Raw genomic sequence first — 16,517 nt, forward strand, 5'->3', positions numbered from 1 at the left:
CCTATGTGCTCCATCTAGTTCTTGCCAAAGTAGCTGTTGTAGCCGAGGACCTTGCGAACGCCACCGTACAGGGTGACTGTAAAATGTAAGCAACACGACGTCACCAGAGCGATCAGAGGGAGACTGAGTAGGGGAACGTACGGCCGAGGGTGCCCCAGAGGGCGACGGTGTAGGGGATCATGTAGACACGGCTGCGAGGGTTCTGCGATAATCGAGTCAGTCGACTGGTCGACCGCCGTGGGAGAATTGCGGGCGTGGGACTGCGCCGGCCTAACGTACGATCTTCCAGAGGCGGTTGTGCTCCTTGTAGGCGGTCTGGTAGAACTTCTGGAGCTCCGGAACCTTGTTCTTCGCGTTGACGAGACTGTGCGGACGTCAGAAATGCCCTCGTATGATGTGGTCCTTTGCGCTTCTCGGCAAGCAGCCATGGGCAATCACGATTCGCACGCGATCGACCGCCAGCTTTTGGGGATGCGGATGTTCACGTACGCCATTTTGGTCGATTCAATTGCGAGTTTCGCGGGGAATATTGGTGGGTTGCGTCGTCGTAGGCTTGCTCGTAGTATCGACTTTGAAGACGGTCGGTTCAATCAGGAACATGGGATGATGAGCCTGGATTGGTGGGCCGAAATGGCCGGCTGATTAATCTGACCCACTTTCGCGCACTTTGCCGACGAATGGAACGAAGCTCAAATCGGTTTACTGATGGAGCTGGTTGGCAATATTCTGGTAGAAACTAGTTTTCTCCAAGATTCAATCTTTCAGTCGACCACCCAGCTCCGAGATGCGGCCAGCACCGAAACCTGCACCCCCATAACCTGTCCGCTGCTATGCTTCATGCAGCGTCTCTTCGTACTCGCGTCCCGGTTGTTCACTACGCAGGGCAATGCAATTGGCCTTACAATGTCTCCGTCACTTGAATAGAGCACGCCTCGGCCGGTGCCATCGATATCAAGGACTGGATGCAACCCGGCGAACGTTCTCAAATCCACCGAGGACAGCATGTACCAGACCTTGCAAATCTGGTTGTCGTATTCAGCCTTCGGTCTCAGAGTCTATGACGTGCGACTCCGCGCGGCGGATTTCGCTTCCTGCAGCACAGCGTACCCTCAACACAAAACCCGATTCGCCGACAACACGGAACCATTTGCTGTCATTGGGGATATGCCCAGACACCCGAGTGTCGGAAACGCAGAGAGGGCAGATGAGGCAGGCGGCAAGTGAAGGGCATATCTGTGGGGTTGACCTAAGCCTCATCGACACCATCGACAACGATACTGACGCTTCGCTGTGGCTTGGTCTGCTCAACGTCGCCAAGCGGGAGCAGGGCAAAGATGGCGTGCTTGCCGTATGGAACGCCCTTCAAAGCCGGAAGGCATTGCGCGCCGCAGACGGCGAAGACGCAGAGCCCCTCTGGACGATGATTCTGGAGGTCTTCATGGATGATGAGAGCCAACTCCAGCGCGTCGTCTCGTATGCCGAGTGGATGCTCGAGGCTCACTCTGCCCGGTGGCCGTCTCTGTACCCAACAATCGTCTCTCAATGCCTCCGCAACGGCCAATACCGAAGAGCGATGCGATGGCACATGCGCCTGATGCCGAACTTCGATCCCGGCCCAGAAGCTTTCGGCACCATGCTCTGTCGATTCATTACAAACACCGAGGCTGGTTTGCAGCAGACCTTGAAGTCGCTGTATGTTTCGACTTGCCACCACAGCCTCTACGACGACGTTGTCCCACTGCTGTATGAGAGCGGGCTCTCCCAGCTCTGCGCGGAATGGCGCGGCCTGTTCCTTCTTTTTGGCGACGTACCAAATCACACGGTCAAGTCTGAGCCTTACTTGAGATTTCTGACTCGTTACTACCCAGGCACGCCTCTCAAGTTGGAGGAACAGTTGGTACTGGAAGGGAGTCTACCGGTGCGCTGGGGCATGCAGCGTGAATCCCTGCTGGATGTAATGGATGGCACGCACGAGGTGGACCATGGATCGACGGGCAGGCGGTACAGCGATACATTGGGCGCGCGCTGGTTTGCAAGCTCCTGGCTACCTCTAGACTTCGCAATTCACGCCGTCCACGCTCTCGGGGTACGCCAAATCGGGCCTTTGTCATTGCAGTCTATTGCCCTGCGCGAGCCCACCCCCGACGCAGTCATGGGTCGCATAGAACAGTTGCACAAAGTCAATATCGGCATCGGCCATTCGACCTACGCTCTGGCGGTCAGACATTTTGCAGAAACCGCCCAGCACGAGCTGCTCCACGAGCTGCTACACACCGACATACATCCGGAAGTGTTTGACGACCTGGCCACACTCGAAAGCATCCGCGACGAAGCCCTCCATGCGGAAAATATGAGGACGTATCACTTGCTGCTCGCCATACAGCCCGCAGTTACTCAAGAGTCAATCGATACCACGTCAAACCTCCTGCTGCAGCAAAGTCTTCAACAAGGCCAGGCCCGCCACGCGCTTGCTCTTATGAGGGACATGCGCTCCATGGACATCGATCTCTCCGCGACGTCTATTGAGCATATCTATTCCAACATTATGGAACCCTTATCTTGGAATCCGCACATAGCATCTGTCACGTGGGAGATCTTGCGAACCGCCATCGACTACTTGAACCATCTGATGCTGCTGCGGGCGCCTGTACCTGGACGCTACTGGCAAAAAGTGCTTTTCGGGTTGGGGAAATTCGGACGCTTCGACGACGTAGAAGGCGTCTGTATCGGTCTGCTCGACGCATATCAAAATGGGCACATGGTGCCGGGCGGGTTGCTGGGTGTGCACCCTGCGGATGCCCCGCCGAGCAATGGTATAGGCTCGAGGAGGACGCTGCACATCCCGGCAGACCTGCCCGTCACACACGGTTATCATCCTTTGCACAAAATCTTTGAAAATCGGAAGTTACAAGTAGCCATTGCCCGATGGGGTTTCAAACGCTCCGTCTCGCAGGAGTCGGCCTCGACATCAGTGGGAGACGACAAGCTGGTTATTCTGCGGGGTGTCCGGCTACTTGGCCAGCTGCAGAAGCGCGGTGTACTGTTGCAAGAGTCTGCCATTCGACGCGAAGTCATCCGACTCTTAGCTCAATTCCTTCGTCCGCAAAGCAAGAAAGCAGCAGTTAGACTACCCGACCTGGCTACTGTAACGAAACAGATTAATGAAGCTCTCGGTCAATCTAAAGGGCAGGGCTTAATGCCTGAAATCAGTGTCCTGGAAGGACTGATTGTGGACGACGTCCACAGGCGACGCGGGAGGACGCATCGCGATTGAGGACGAGAATACAGATTCGCTCAACATTTGTCTAGAAGAAAATCATACATTTAATTTACACCTCGTCTCTCATCTCACCACATGTCGTTCCCAGTGCCTACTCGTCGCCATGCTTTTTGGGCTTAATCACTAGCAAAATGATTAAGCCCGCAATGATGATCAAGAGCAACAGTATTATCTTCCGCTTTGTCGTCTTCTTCTGGTATCCGGCGGCAACGACCAGCTCCTTCTCGGCTCCCTTTACGTCCGTGGCCATGCGCTCGACGTTGTAGTCTATCCTGTCCAGCATGGTGCCCTGGTCGATCACCATGTTCTGCAGGTCGCGGAAGATGTCGGCCAGCTCAATGATACCCTGTGCAATATCCTCAATCTCACGTTCGCGCTGAGTGATGGCTGTGTCATTCGATTGGAGGAGCTTTTGCTGTGTAGCCTGGAGAGTTGATTGTGAAAAGGATCTGTCCGCGTCCGACTCGAGCATTGAGGGGTCCATGTAGGAGCTTGAAGGCTGCGGTGTTGACCCCCTATCCGCACTGGCCACGCCGCCCCCGAGGCCGCTCATCCCGCGTAGTTCTGCGTTGTTATCAATAGGCTGTCACGGGATATGTGCCAGAGCTCACACTTACTTTTCAGATATGCGCTCTGCTTCTTTCTGAATAGCGCGCTAGCTTCTTGGACTCGAGAAGCCAATGATATCTGTATGTTCTTGGCCATCGTCTCTTCGGCGCTGGTAATGGTACCTGACTGTTTCGATTCCCTGACCATCTGTTCGACCTTTTGAATGCACCGATGGCAGTCATGGAAAGCCTTGGTGATTTGCTGCGTGAGAGTCTCAATCTCTCTTTCCTCCGCCTTCTTGGTGTCCTCGTCATTGAAACCGGGTAGCACATGCTTCTGGTGTAAGCGCTCAAGAGCCTGACTCCTGGTGGCTATGTCGGCCAGCAGGTCGGTGATTTCATCGGATACATCGGCCCACCGGGGTGGAAGGAGATCCATCTCTATGACGGCATCGCCATCGTCCTCGAAGGCGCCAGCCGAGAGGAGGCCGCGGGTATCGTCGCTCCCACTAGCATAGCTGCTACCTCCAAAGGCATCGCCGAAGCCATTCCCACCGGCTGCACCACCGTATTTGGAGCGTTTCGTAGGATGGTGCGCATACGTTTGCCGATAGGAAATATACCTGCAGTGGGAGGCTGGGTGTCAGCGAGAGACGGGACGAGCAGCTTCGCAGGTGCGTTTGAGGGATGCGAAGCGCAGGCGGCAGGCTTACAGGTTCGTGCGGTCTCGCCACATGGCGGACGCCAGATAGCTGCGATAGTACTCCTCAGCCTGGGGTCCTTTGTCGCTCGCTGCGCGGGCTGCTCAGGGTCGTCGTCATGAACGGAGGGTCGTGGAGGGAGAACAGGACACCATTGGCGTGGGCAAGACGTAACGTGACGAGTGCCGACGAGTGCCGACGAGTCGCGAAAGTGTAATAGGTGTCGGTTGTCAAATACGCAAGGGCGGACAGATGTCAACGGGAGTTGTCAAGGGCGGCTGAACGTGTGCGCGCTGTCCGGAATGGCAAGGTACAGCTCTAAGACTCGATTTGCATGACTTTTCGCAGGTATGCGCAGGAGGTATGTGGTTTGTAAGTTACCCAACTCAGACTGGTCGGCAAGTGACAGACAGCTTCTTGAATCTCGAGGTGCTCGTGCTCCAGACCGGGGATTCGCCGACAGGTGGTCGCATTAATATTACCTACATTTTACCCTGGGTACATTGGATTGTTGGAATTGGACAGGTATCTAATGGTGGAACAGATTGCGTCAGGCCTGCCACCTCCAGGTAGAGGCAGGCACCTATGCCGCAACCACGGACTGAGGCGCCTGTAGACCGACCGGCAGCTCCTGACTGTCTGTGCTGGCGAGACTGCTCACCTAAGCTACCTTTGGCAGTAGATTGAGGTATGAGTAACAGGCAGCGTGCAAGTTACAGTGGGAACTTGGCTGCCAAAATTCCACCTTGAGTCAACTCATCTTATGTCAGCCTGTATCGTGATTAATGTACCTGGAAAATTAAGCTGTGGGTTCCATGTTGGAATACAGTGACACCTGGCACGCCTGGCAGTCATCACCCTTTATTATTTGTCGAAGGGTCCATCCCAAAGGACACACAAGTTCAGTCTTATTCACAGGTACCTTACGGAACGGTGTATCTACCTATGAATACCTACCATGGGCACCTTACGCCAGGTTTGTAGAGCTCATGAGGCTCCGTGCCTTACCTGGAACTCTTCAACGAGGGTGCCTCACCTACATAAGGCCTAGGTAGGTAAGTGAGGACAAGACTGGGACTGCCTTGGAGACTTCGAAAGGCAGCTTAAGCGCAGCCTGGTCGACATGGTTCAACACCTGATGCTCCAAACGCCGGCCCAGCCTGTCAGCTTCCAGCCTTCGACGCCCGCGGCCCCCCTATCGCCCGACCACATTCCCCCCTTCCGCCCCATTCCTCCCCACGAGCTGCACACTAAAGAAAAGCTCGACCCCCAAGGCATCCAGTAGCATCTAATCCGGCCAGGACCTGAGAACAACTCTTGCGAATATCCTCCGGCTTCAGCAACTCGGCCTCCATTACATTCGGACACCTCAGACTCCCAAATATCCATTCCGCAACCCATAGTCTCTATCCGTCATGGTCAGTAACGTCGCTTTACAACTTTGCGCCCTGTCCCGCATCGACACACCATCTTCTGGAGCCAACCCCGCGGCTGAGGGGTTGTTGATTGTTGATTGTTGATACCCATCGCCTCCGCCCATGCTGACGCCGTCTCTTCATTTAGGCTGACTCCCTCACCGAAGAGCAAGTCTCCGAGTTCAAGGAGGCCTTCTCCCTCTTTGTAAGTCGCTTTCTTCATCTCGCCGCCATTTGCTCCTGGCAACAGTCGTGGCCTTTGCTAACCCACCCAAGGACAAGGATGGCGATGGTCAGTGCCTCACCCCTTTTGCTCCCCCCCTTCGATGCGCTTCTGAGAACGCCGTTCGCGACCGTCGATACACCAGCGGCATTCGATGCTGCCGTCGAGGCATGCAGAATCGGGCTAAAGAGTTGGACAGGCCAAATCACTACAAAGGAGCTGGGCACCGTCATGCGCTCTCTCGGCCAGAACCCTTCCGAGTCGGAGCTCCAGGACATGATCAACGAGGTCGACGCCGACAACAACGGCACCATCGACTTTCCCGGTAGGTGGACATGCGGAATTCTGCGCCACACAACACAGGCCCGCTGACTGGTCTCCAGAGTTCCTGACTATGATGGCCCGCAAGATGAAGGATACCGACTCCGAAGAGGAGATTCGCGAGGCTTTCAAGGTTGGCTATGACGGTGCTTTTCCGCTGCGATCGACGTTGACTCTACTAGGTCTTTGACCGCGACAACAACGGCTTCATCTCCGCCGCCGAACTGCGTCACGTCATGACCTCCATTGGTGAGAAGCTCACCGACGACGAGGTTGACGAGATGATTCGCGAGGCCGATCAGGACGGCGATGGACGCATTGACTGTGAGTGTCGACTACGATTGTTATGCGTCACGCGCACTAACAGGCGGTGTAGACAACGAGTTCGTCCAGCTCATGATGCAGAAGTAAGGCGTCAGGTTGTTCGAGCAGCGGCGCCAAGCCTAGAACACTGGCGACGTGACGTTTCGTTTCTTGCGAGGAAAGACGTGGGTAGGCCTTCGGGTCTGGTTTGGTTGGGGAGGGGGGGAAAGTAATGCATCCCTTCTCGACGGCGCAAGTTTCCTTGCTCAAAGACCCAGCGGAAGGACGACTTTGACATTCGGACGGATGGAGGACTCTATGATTACGTCTCGTTACCAGCACGCTTGCCTGTCCCGTTCCTGCTCTCATGATTCTTTTATAACGAATACACACCCCCCACAGACAGAGACACAAGACGTGGTTCGATGAGACCGGGGTTGCACTTAGAAGAGGTTTCCTCTAGGACGACGAATGCAAAAGTCAAGTAGCACCAGGCGGACCCAGCAGTATGTGAAGTTGTTGCATGTCAGGTGTTGAGAAGTCGTTGTCGATCGTCAGGTGCCCAAACAATGGTCGGGCAAGGGAACCACAGCCCAGAACCTCTTCAGCAGAGCTAATCAAATGTGCTTGACACGGCAGAACGATCTGACTTGGCAGGGCTGCAGGCACTGCCTCGATTTGACCCTCATAACTAAGCTAAGAAGAAAGAAACAAGCGACGACGGGAGCTACTGGACCACACTGTGGACGACTCGAATGCACAGTCGCAGCTTAGGTGCCTGCTGAATAGGCCTACGACAGTGCCCCTAAAACCCCTGAAGCTTACCGACCCGCCACGGGAATAATTTGCGCCTGACATATAGGGCCGCATTCTAACATCGGCTCCACTGACGTGACGCTAGGACCTGCCAGTGCCAGGCTGGAGACCTGCTGTACCTGCGGGCACCAGCACCGATACGTGCACCGTCGAGCCCGCCCGGACCTGACATCCTGGGCATGCCAATCTGGTCTATTCGTCGACAATCGAAAGTCTGCTGCAACTCGACCATTCCAACATCTCGACGCTGGTGACTCGCGAAACGAGAGCTCCCGACGAGCCTGCATCCTCGTTCATTTCACCCGTAGGCACGATCAGCCTGTTCCAGGCCCTACACGGGCCGCCCCTTGTTGCCCGACATGAGCTCCTGTACGAGCGTAGCCCCTGCCCCTCTATGTCGCTGGTCTCGAGCTGACGTGCATTATACCACAGTGAAGCAATTCATCCGCAACGTTAGAGCCGCCAAGACCATTGCCGACGAACGAGCTGTCATCCAGAAGGAAAGCGCTTCTATTCGAGCAAGCTTCAGGGAAGAGAGTGGCGATCACAGCGTGAGGTGGGCATCCGCTCCGAGACGCCCAACCCAAGGCATCGGGACCGTAGCTGACTGTCGAGTAACAGAAGGAACAATGTCGCCAAGCTCCTCTACCTCTTCACCCTTGGCGAGCGGACTCATTTCGGTCAGATTGAGTGTCTGAAGCTGCTGGCCTCTCCGCGATTCGCAGATAAGCGCCTGGGTCATTTGGCAACCAGTTTACTACTTGACGAGAATCAGGAGGTGTTGACACTGGTCACAAACTCGCTCAAAAAGTATGCATGTTATGTCTTTGGTGACTATACAGTCGTGAACTAACTCGCTGCAGTGACCTCTCCCACTCGAACCAATATGTCGTCGGCCTGGCCCTCTGCACCCTCGGCAATATTGCATCTATCGAAATGTCCAGAGATCTATTCGCCGAAGTCGAGGCTTGTATTAACACGTCGAACCCCTATATTCGGAGGAAAGCCGCCCTTTGCGCCATGCGTATATGCCGGAAGGTCCCCGACCTCCAGGAGCACTTCGTCGACAAGGCCCACCAGCTCTTGTCCGACCGGAATCATGGTGTCTTGCTTTGCGGTCTGACTCTGGTCACTAGCTTGTGCGAGGCCGACGAGGAAGAAGGTGGGGAGGAAGGGATTGTCGAAAAGTTCAAGTCCTTCGTGCCGGGCCTTGTCAGGACTCTGAAGGGGTTGGCAACATCCGGCTATGCCCCCGAACACGACGTGACAGGCATCACCGACCCCTTCGTTCAAGTCAAGATTCTGCGCCTTCTGAGGGTGCTAGCCATGGGAGACGCGCAGGTCACCGAGCAAATCAACGATATTCTGGCTCAGGTTGCGACGAACACGGACTCATCAAAGAATGTGGGGAACTCTATCCTGTACGAGGCTGTACTCACGATTCTGGACATTGAGGCCGACTCTGGTTTACGCGTCCTTGGAGTCAACATCCTGGGCAAGTTCTTGTCCAACCGCGATAACAACATCCGCTACGTCGCTCTGAATACGCTCATCAAAGTCGTGGCCATCGAGCCGAATGCCGTCCAGAGGCATCGCAACACGATTCTCGAGTGTTTGAGAGACCCCGATATCAGCATCAGGAGGCGCGCTCTAGAGCTAAGCTTCACCCTTATTAACGAGAGCAACGTCCGAGTTCTTATCCGGGAGCTGCTCGCCTTCCTCGAGGTCGCCGACAACGAGTTTAAGCCCACAATGACCAGTCAAATAGGCATCGCTGCGGATAAGTTTGCTCCCAACAAGCGCTGGCACGTCGATACTATGCTTCGAGTACTCACTCTCGCCGGAAACTACGTCAAGGAGCCCATCATGTCCTCCTTCATCCGATTGGTCGCCACCGCGCCCGAACTGCAGACGTACGCGGTTCAAAAGCTCTATACGAATCTGAAGAAGGATATCACTCAAGAGAGTTTGACGCAAGCCGGAGCATGGTGCATTGGCGAGTACGGGGACGCTCTGCTGAGAGGAGGTCAGTATGAGGAGGAGGAACTCGTGCAGGAGGTGAAGGAGCATGAAATCATTGATCTCTTCTCAACCATTTTGAACAGCAACTATGCCACCCAGGTATCGACCGAGTATATCGTCACGGCGCTCATCAAGCTCACAACGAGATTGTCCGACTCGACGCAGATCGCAAGAGTTCGCCAGCTGTTGGAGATTCACCAAACGAGTTTGGACGTCGAAGTGCAGCAAAGAGCCGTTGAGTACAGCAACCTCTTTTCGTATGACCAGATCCGCAACGGCGTCTTGGAGAAGATGCCGCCTCCTCAGATCAAGGAGGAGTCGCGCGTGTTGGGCCCCGCAACGACCAAAAAGTCTGCAAAGGCTGCGAACAGGAGATCCCGCGTTGTCAAACCCACTGAGCAGGATCTCCTATTCGATCTCATGGACACTCCCCCCACAACTACACCTGCTCCTGGCGGTGCCTCCAACACCGATCTGCTTGCCGACATTTTGGGCGGCACATCGTCACCTCCTACTTCCGCTTCTCCCCAGCCGCAACAATCCAATGTTGCGTCGATAATGGACCTTTTCTCTCCAGGCCCTGCTCAGCCAGCGGCCTCCCCTGCCCCCGTCGTAGGCGGCGGCTCAAACATGGACCTGATGTCATCAATGGCTGCCGCAACCCCTCCACCCCAGCCGCAAGCTGCTCCGCAGGCGCCAGCAGGTCTACCAGTCTACGACAACAATGGGCTCAACGTCAGCTTCCAGGTTCAGCGCAATGCCGAGGGTCTTGTCCAGGCCATTGCGCGGTTCCGAAACTCGGGTGCTGGTCCTTTGTCAAACGTGGGACTGCAAGCAGCTGTTCCCAAGACGCAGAAGCTGCAGCTCATGAGCATCTCCAGTACGGAAGTCGGCCCGGGTGCTGAGGCCACCCAGAAAATGATTGTCTCTGGGGCCAAGGGAGTAAGTCAAGTTCATGGCCGATTGATACAGACAAAGCTAATTGTATGCAGCCACTGCGGTTACGCTTGAGAATTGGCTATGCGCACCCATCAGCCGGAGAAGTGATGGACCAGGTGAACTGGACCGAGCCATCTTGAGGCGGCGGCCTTCCAAGATCAAATGAGCATTGATGACTTGGGCTTGTGTATTTAATATGGCAAGGCAAGCGTGATCAAAATAGATGAATCTATAAGGATGAAAAGTCGTGCAGCGTTCTTAGTACTGGTACCTCAAAACCATATTAAGATGGTTCGTAGTTTAGGTTTAACGTTTAGGGAGTTTTATAGGGACTGAGCCTAATAGGCGTCCTATATTACTTAAGCATATAAGGTATAAAGCACTAGACTGCTTAATTTTCCTATATCTGCGCGGCTATATTTTCTATTTATAGAGTATTACCTCTTATAGTATTATAATACTATATATTATATATAGTTAAAATATATAGTATATTATATTAGAAATCTTAATATTACTACTATATTATATATTACTGTATTAATAGTATATAGTATATTAGTTATTATTAATATATAATATATAATATTTTTATAATAATATTAATATATATAATAATAACTTATATTTTTAAATATTATATATAAAATAAATAAATAGACTTAATAATATAAAGCCTTATATAAAATACTATATTACTTATAACTTATAATTTTAAGTTTAACTATATAATATATATAATTAATATATATAGGCTACTAGCCTTATATTGTGAAATTTAACTAGTATTAACTATAAAAGCTAGACTAGTCCCCTCACCCTCTACTAATAGCCTTTAGGTTATATAACTATAGACTTAGATATCTTAACTTTAACTATTATAATAAGCTAAGTTAACTATCTTCCTCTAGTTACTTCTATCTCTATTAGTCTCCTCTATTTCTTACGCTATATTTAATCTATACCTATCTTCCTCTCCTCTACTATTTAGATATCTATACTATAATAGATAACGTCTTCTACCCTACTATATAGTCTTAATAAAGAGCCTTACTACTATTAGCTATACTCTTAATATATATATTTGCCCTTCCTAATTTACTAATATTCCCCTTAGGCTACTTTAGCTATTTTAAAGAAGTCTATAAAGTATTTATAAGTATTAGAATTATTATTAGTAGCTTTAACTATCTCTATATTAATTTTAAAACTATATAACTCTAATATATTATACTTATTAGCTATTTTAAGTAAATACTTCTAGGTAAATTTAAATAAAGTCTTCTTAGTAGTATAAAGAAATTACTATATTTAGAGCCTTTAATTTTATTTACTTTAATTTTATAAATTAAGTTATTTAAGGTAGCTTTACTTAACTTATATATAGGTATAATAAAGTGGAAAGATATTATAAGGATTACTAAGTAAGGTTACTAGTAAGTACTTAGCAAAACCTTAGCTAAGTAATACTTTAACTTTAATAGTGAAATCTCTACTTCTTAGGAACTTAGAGGAAGTAAGCTATAATTAATATATTAGATTAACCCCTACTATAATTTCTAAACCTTTCTTAGTTAAAGCCTTTAGTTTATTACTTTATAATTCTATAACTTCTACCTCATTTTAAGTAATTAGTATAAATTAAAATATTTTATAAAAGGGGTAATACCTTATTAAATAGTTAGTAATTAGACTTTAATATAGATAAACTATAGGAGTTTATATTTAATATAAGGTTATTCCCTTTAGGGTTTTATTAAAGTACTTATAACTTTATATTAAGACTAAGTTAGCTAAAAAATAATACTAATTAAATAGAAAGAGATAATTAATAACTTTATTAATAAAGTGATTAGGTATATAGGTTTATAAAGCTAGTTTTATAACTATTCTATTTTAAATAACTAAGAGTATACTTTAGTAATAAAGTAATTATTATATAAATATAATATAAATACTCTCTAAAGAGAATAATATATAAGTAGTAGTAAAGAGATAAGTATATTCTAATTATTATTATAGTAGTAATAAGATATTTATATTTAAATATTAAAGTAATAGTAGGAGGGTTATTAAGAATTAATAAAGCTCCTCCTCTAGAGACTTATTAAGTATTCTATAGATTAAGTAGTAATAAAAATATAAGATAAGCTTTTTATATATAACTATAAGATTCTAAGAGAAGATATTATAATTAAATAGATTAATTTTTAGATCTAAGTAATAGAGGATAGTTACTAAATATACTTTAGAAATATATTAGATTAATAGATTAAATAGTCTCTTATAAAGCTTTTCTATATTTAGTAGATATAATAATACTACTATAAGAAGAGTTTTATAGAAGAGGTTTTTTAAACTAATTATACTATATTTATTTATTAATAGTATATTAATTTAAAAATATAAGAGTTTTAGTATTAAGAGAAACTTAATACTATTAAATAGAAGGAAAACTAATTACTACTTTAGTTTTTTACTAAGTAATTAGTAATATATTATAGTTTAAATATAGAGGATTAAGAGAATAATAAAGTAGAGGTTTATATATATTTCTTTAGATTTTTATTTACTATATATAGAGAATTATAGTAGTAGAGAGTAGAAGTAAAAAAACCTAGAGATATAGTTACTAAGACTAAGAAGTTTTAAAATTTATATTAATAATACTTTAGTAAGAAGTTATAAGAGGATAGTTATAAAAAACCTTTTAGGGATAATTACTTAAGTTAGCTTAAATTAAAGTATTAACTAGAAATAAAGGACTCTATTAAGAATAACTATATAATTATAAGGAGTATAAGTATTTTTTAGCTTTTTAATAAAAAACCTTAATAGAAAGATAACTAAAAGTAAATAGCTTAGTTATAATTAAATAATATATTCTAAAAAGATTATTTTATTATTTATTATAACTATAGAAATAAGAGGTATAAATCTATTAACTNACTTTAAACTAAAGAAACTAAGAGATATAAATACTACTCTAATAGTAAATTAATAGTTTATTAGGAAAGTTAGTATAAATATAATTTAGATTAAAGAAGAAGAATAATATAATAATAAGCTTAACTTATTANAGAAAATAAATAAACTAGAGGTTTAATTTAGGTATTTTTATATTACTTATAAAACTAGAGAAAATACTTATTAATATTATAATAAAGAGTAGAGTAATTATTTTTTAAGAGTATATTAAAAAAGAAGTTATTATAGATATAAATAGTTATTTATAAATTAATCTTATTAGTTTTAGTCTTATTAAGTCTTTAAGTTTAAAGTTCTCTAATATTATAACCTCTCTATTTAAGGGATTTAATAACTATATAGCCTCCTTAAAATAGATATTTAAACTTATATTCTTCTTTATAAATTCTAAAAGTTACCTTTATAAGATCTATAGAATTTTTACTAAGATTTCCTAACTATAAAGTATAAGAGATCTATTACTTTTATAAGGTTTTATAAAGTTTAAGGAGATTATTATTAATATATAGATAAATCAATAGGAATATAATAGGATTATACTTATTAAACTTTTAGTATTTATAAGGGAAATTATTAAAAATAGCTATAAAATATATATTTTATATATTTTAAATAATATTAGTTCTAAAGAGATAAAAATTAAAAGGTTTTAAGAAGAAGAAAATAAAAGAGATAAAAAGATAGAGCTACTATAAGAACTTAAGTTTAAAAGAGGAGTAATTAATAAATAAGTAGTAAAAGAAATAAACCTTCTTAATAAAATAAACTACTTAATTAATCTAAAAGAAAGTAAAAAACTACTATATAAACTAATCTATTCTCTTAATAAGTAATAACTAAAAGAACCTTATTAGTATATTACTAAGAATAGAGTAAATAAGAAGATCTAATTCTCTATAAATAAAGTAGAAGTATTAATCCTCTTTATTTTAAAAAAAGATAGATCTTTAAAACTTTATATAAATTACTATAGCTTTAATAAAGTTATAATTAAGAATAGATATTTATTACTATTTATTAGTAAGTTTTTAGATAGGCTTTATAAAGTAAAATAGATCTTAAAGATTAATTTATTAAATATATACTATTAGATCTAAATTAAATTAGAGGATTAATAGAAGATTATATTTTATATATAATATAGGNGCATTTTAAGTATATAGTTATACTTTTTAAACTAATTAATATACTAGTAATATTTTAAGTGTATATATACTAAGTACTTATTAGACTTCTAAATATATACTATATAGTATATATAGATAATATTATAGTATACTTAGAGATAAAGGAGGATTATATAGTAGACCTTCTCTATATATTTTACTACTTAAAGAAGTTTAAGTTATATATAAAACTTAATAAGTATAAGTTCTATTAGTAGGAAATTAAGTTCTTAAGATATATTATATTACTAGATAGTATCTCTATAGACCTAAGATATATATAAGTTATTACTAAATAGAAGCTATTAAGATCCTACTAAGAGATCTAAGTATTTCTTAGATTTTATAATTTCTATTATAAATTTATTATAAAATATTTAGGTATTACAACCTTTATAATATCTTTATTTAAAAGTAATAAAAATAGTAAGAAATTAATAGAGTTTTAATAGCTAAAAGAAGTTTAAAAAGCTTTTAATAAACTTAAAGTTACTTTCTACTTTATAACTATTCTCTAGTATTAAGACCTAATATATAAAATAAGAGTTAAGATAGATATCTTTATAAAAGCTATCTCTAATATACTCTCCTAGAAAATTAATAGCTAATAGTAACTAGTTACTTACTACTTATAGAAGCTTTTAAATATAGAATAATAATAGGTAATAAATTAATAAAAACTCCTTATTATTATTAAAAGTCTTAATTAGTAAGTATATTACTTCTAGAGAATATTAACTAAATTTATAGTTTTAACTAATTATTAAGCTTTTAAGGCAGTAATTAACACTTTAGTATAGGACTTTTAGAAAAAGTTTACTTATTAAGTATATAAACTATTAATATTTAACTTTAATCTAAAGTATTAACTAGAGGTTACTAACTTTACTAATAAGCTATCTAAGAAGTTAAATTATATAGAGGGGGGGATAAAGTATAATAATATACTACTAACTCTTATAAAGAATTTAAACTTTATTAGTAAACTCTTAAGAGACCTATAAGTAAAAATTACTAGTTTTAAAGTAGAATTAGAGATTAAAAAAGTATATATTAATATTATTAAAGCTTATTAATAATATTTTAGTTTTAAGAGTAGAGATATCTTAGTTTTATACTAGCTATATATATATAGGTATACTAATAATTCTATAAGAACTTAAACTATTATAACTTATAGCTAAAAGGTATAGGAAGTATAAGGGAATACTTAGTAAGATAATATATCCTAAGAGGACTTATAATAAGCTAAGGTTATTATTTTAAAGTAGTATATCTTATATTAGATTATAAAGAGGCTTATAAAGGATAAAATAATATATACTTAATAACTTTCTAAAGTAATAAAGGCTTTTATTAGAAGACTATAAATTAAAGATAAATACTACTAAAATAAGCTAGAGAAAGTTTATAAACTAATTAATAAAGTAGAAGGATTCTATATAGATATAGATAGTATCTTATTCTATAAAGGAAGACTTAAGATCCTTATAAAGTAGTTACTTAAACTTAAGATACTTTACTAATATTATAATAACTATAGAGTAAGTTATATAGGGTTTAATAAGATAACTAAACTAATTAAAAAGAAGTTCTACTAGCTAAATTTAGTTATAAATATTTAAGATTATATCTCTAGTTATAAAGCTTACTAAGAGGTATAAATACTAAAATATAAGCTATATAGTAAGTTATAGTTATTAGTATAAGTATAAGTATATTTAGGGGCGTAGTATATATGCCTATATAGTATAGGGTTATAGATAGGCTTATATTATAATAAAAGGTAATAATC

The 16,517-nt window shown here is 42.9% G+C and overlaps 5 protein-coding genes across 5 annotated transcripts; 3 read left to right on the forward strand and 2 right to left on the reverse strand.

The window, feature by feature from the left end:
- Positions 1-14: 14 nt before the first annotated feature.
- GCG54_00012587 (uncharacterized protein) lies at positions 15-494 on the reverse strand (the record flags this gene model as incomplete). The annotated part of the gene is made up of 4 exons (XM_045412463.1): positions 15-76; positions 142-202; positions 280-364; positions 490-494. 4 exons carry the CDS (start codon positions 492-494, stop codon positions 15-17), a joined length of 213 nt encoding a protein of 70 aa, XP_045267168.1.
- Positions 495-1,204: 710 nt separating this feature from the next.
- GCG54_00012588 (uncharacterized protein) lies at positions 1,205-3,274 on the forward strand (the record flags this gene model as incomplete). Its single annotated transcript, XM_045412464.1, has 1 exon — positions 1,205-3,274. One exon carries the CDS (start codon positions 1,205-1,207, stop codon positions 3,272-3,274), a length of 2,070 nt encoding a protein of 689 aa, XP_045267169.1.
- A 97-nt stretch (positions 3,275-3,371) lies between these two features.
- Positions 3,372-4,564, reverse strand: GCG54_00012589 (t-SNARE affecting a late Golgi compartment protein 2; the record flags this gene model as incomplete). The annotated part of the gene is made up of 3 exons (XM_045412465.1): positions 3,372-3,844; positions 3,898-4,451; positions 4,542-4,564. 3 exons carry the CDS (start codon positions 4,562-4,564, stop codon positions 3,372-3,374), a joined length of 1,050 nt encoding a protein of 349 aa, XP_045267170.1.
- Positions 4,565-6,227: 1,663 nt separating this feature from the next.
- On the forward strand, positions 6,228-6,899 carry GCG54_00012590 (Calmodulin; the record flags this gene model as incomplete). Its single annotated transcript, XM_045412466.1, has 4 exons — positions 6,228-6,492; positions 6,551-6,621; positions 6,671-6,812; positions 6,856-6,899. 4 exons carry the CDS (start codon positions 6,228-6,230, stop codon positions 6,897-6,899), a joined length of 522 nt encoding a protein of 173 aa, XP_045267171.1.
- A 1,067-nt stretch (positions 6,900-7,966) lies between these two features.
- Positions 7,967-10,708, forward strand: GCG54_00012591 (AP-1 complex subunit gamma-1; the record flags this gene model as incomplete). Its single annotated transcript, XM_045412467.1, has 4 exons — positions 7,967-8,163; positions 8,229-8,417; positions 8,471-10,571; positions 10,622-10,708. 4 exons carry the CDS (start codon positions 7,967-7,969, stop codon positions 10,706-10,708), a joined length of 2,574 nt encoding a protein of 857 aa, XP_045267172.1.
- Positions 10,709-16,517: the final 5,809 nt, after the last annotated feature.

This window comes from Colletotrichum gloeosporioides (genome assembly GCF_011800055.1).
Source record: "Colletotrichum gloeosporioides strain Lc1 chromosome Unknown consensus_24, whole genome shotgun sequence".
Lineage (NCBI taxonomy): Eukaryota > Fungi > Ascomycota > Sordariomycetes > Glomerellales > Glomerellaceae > Colletotrichum > Colletotrichum gloeosporioides.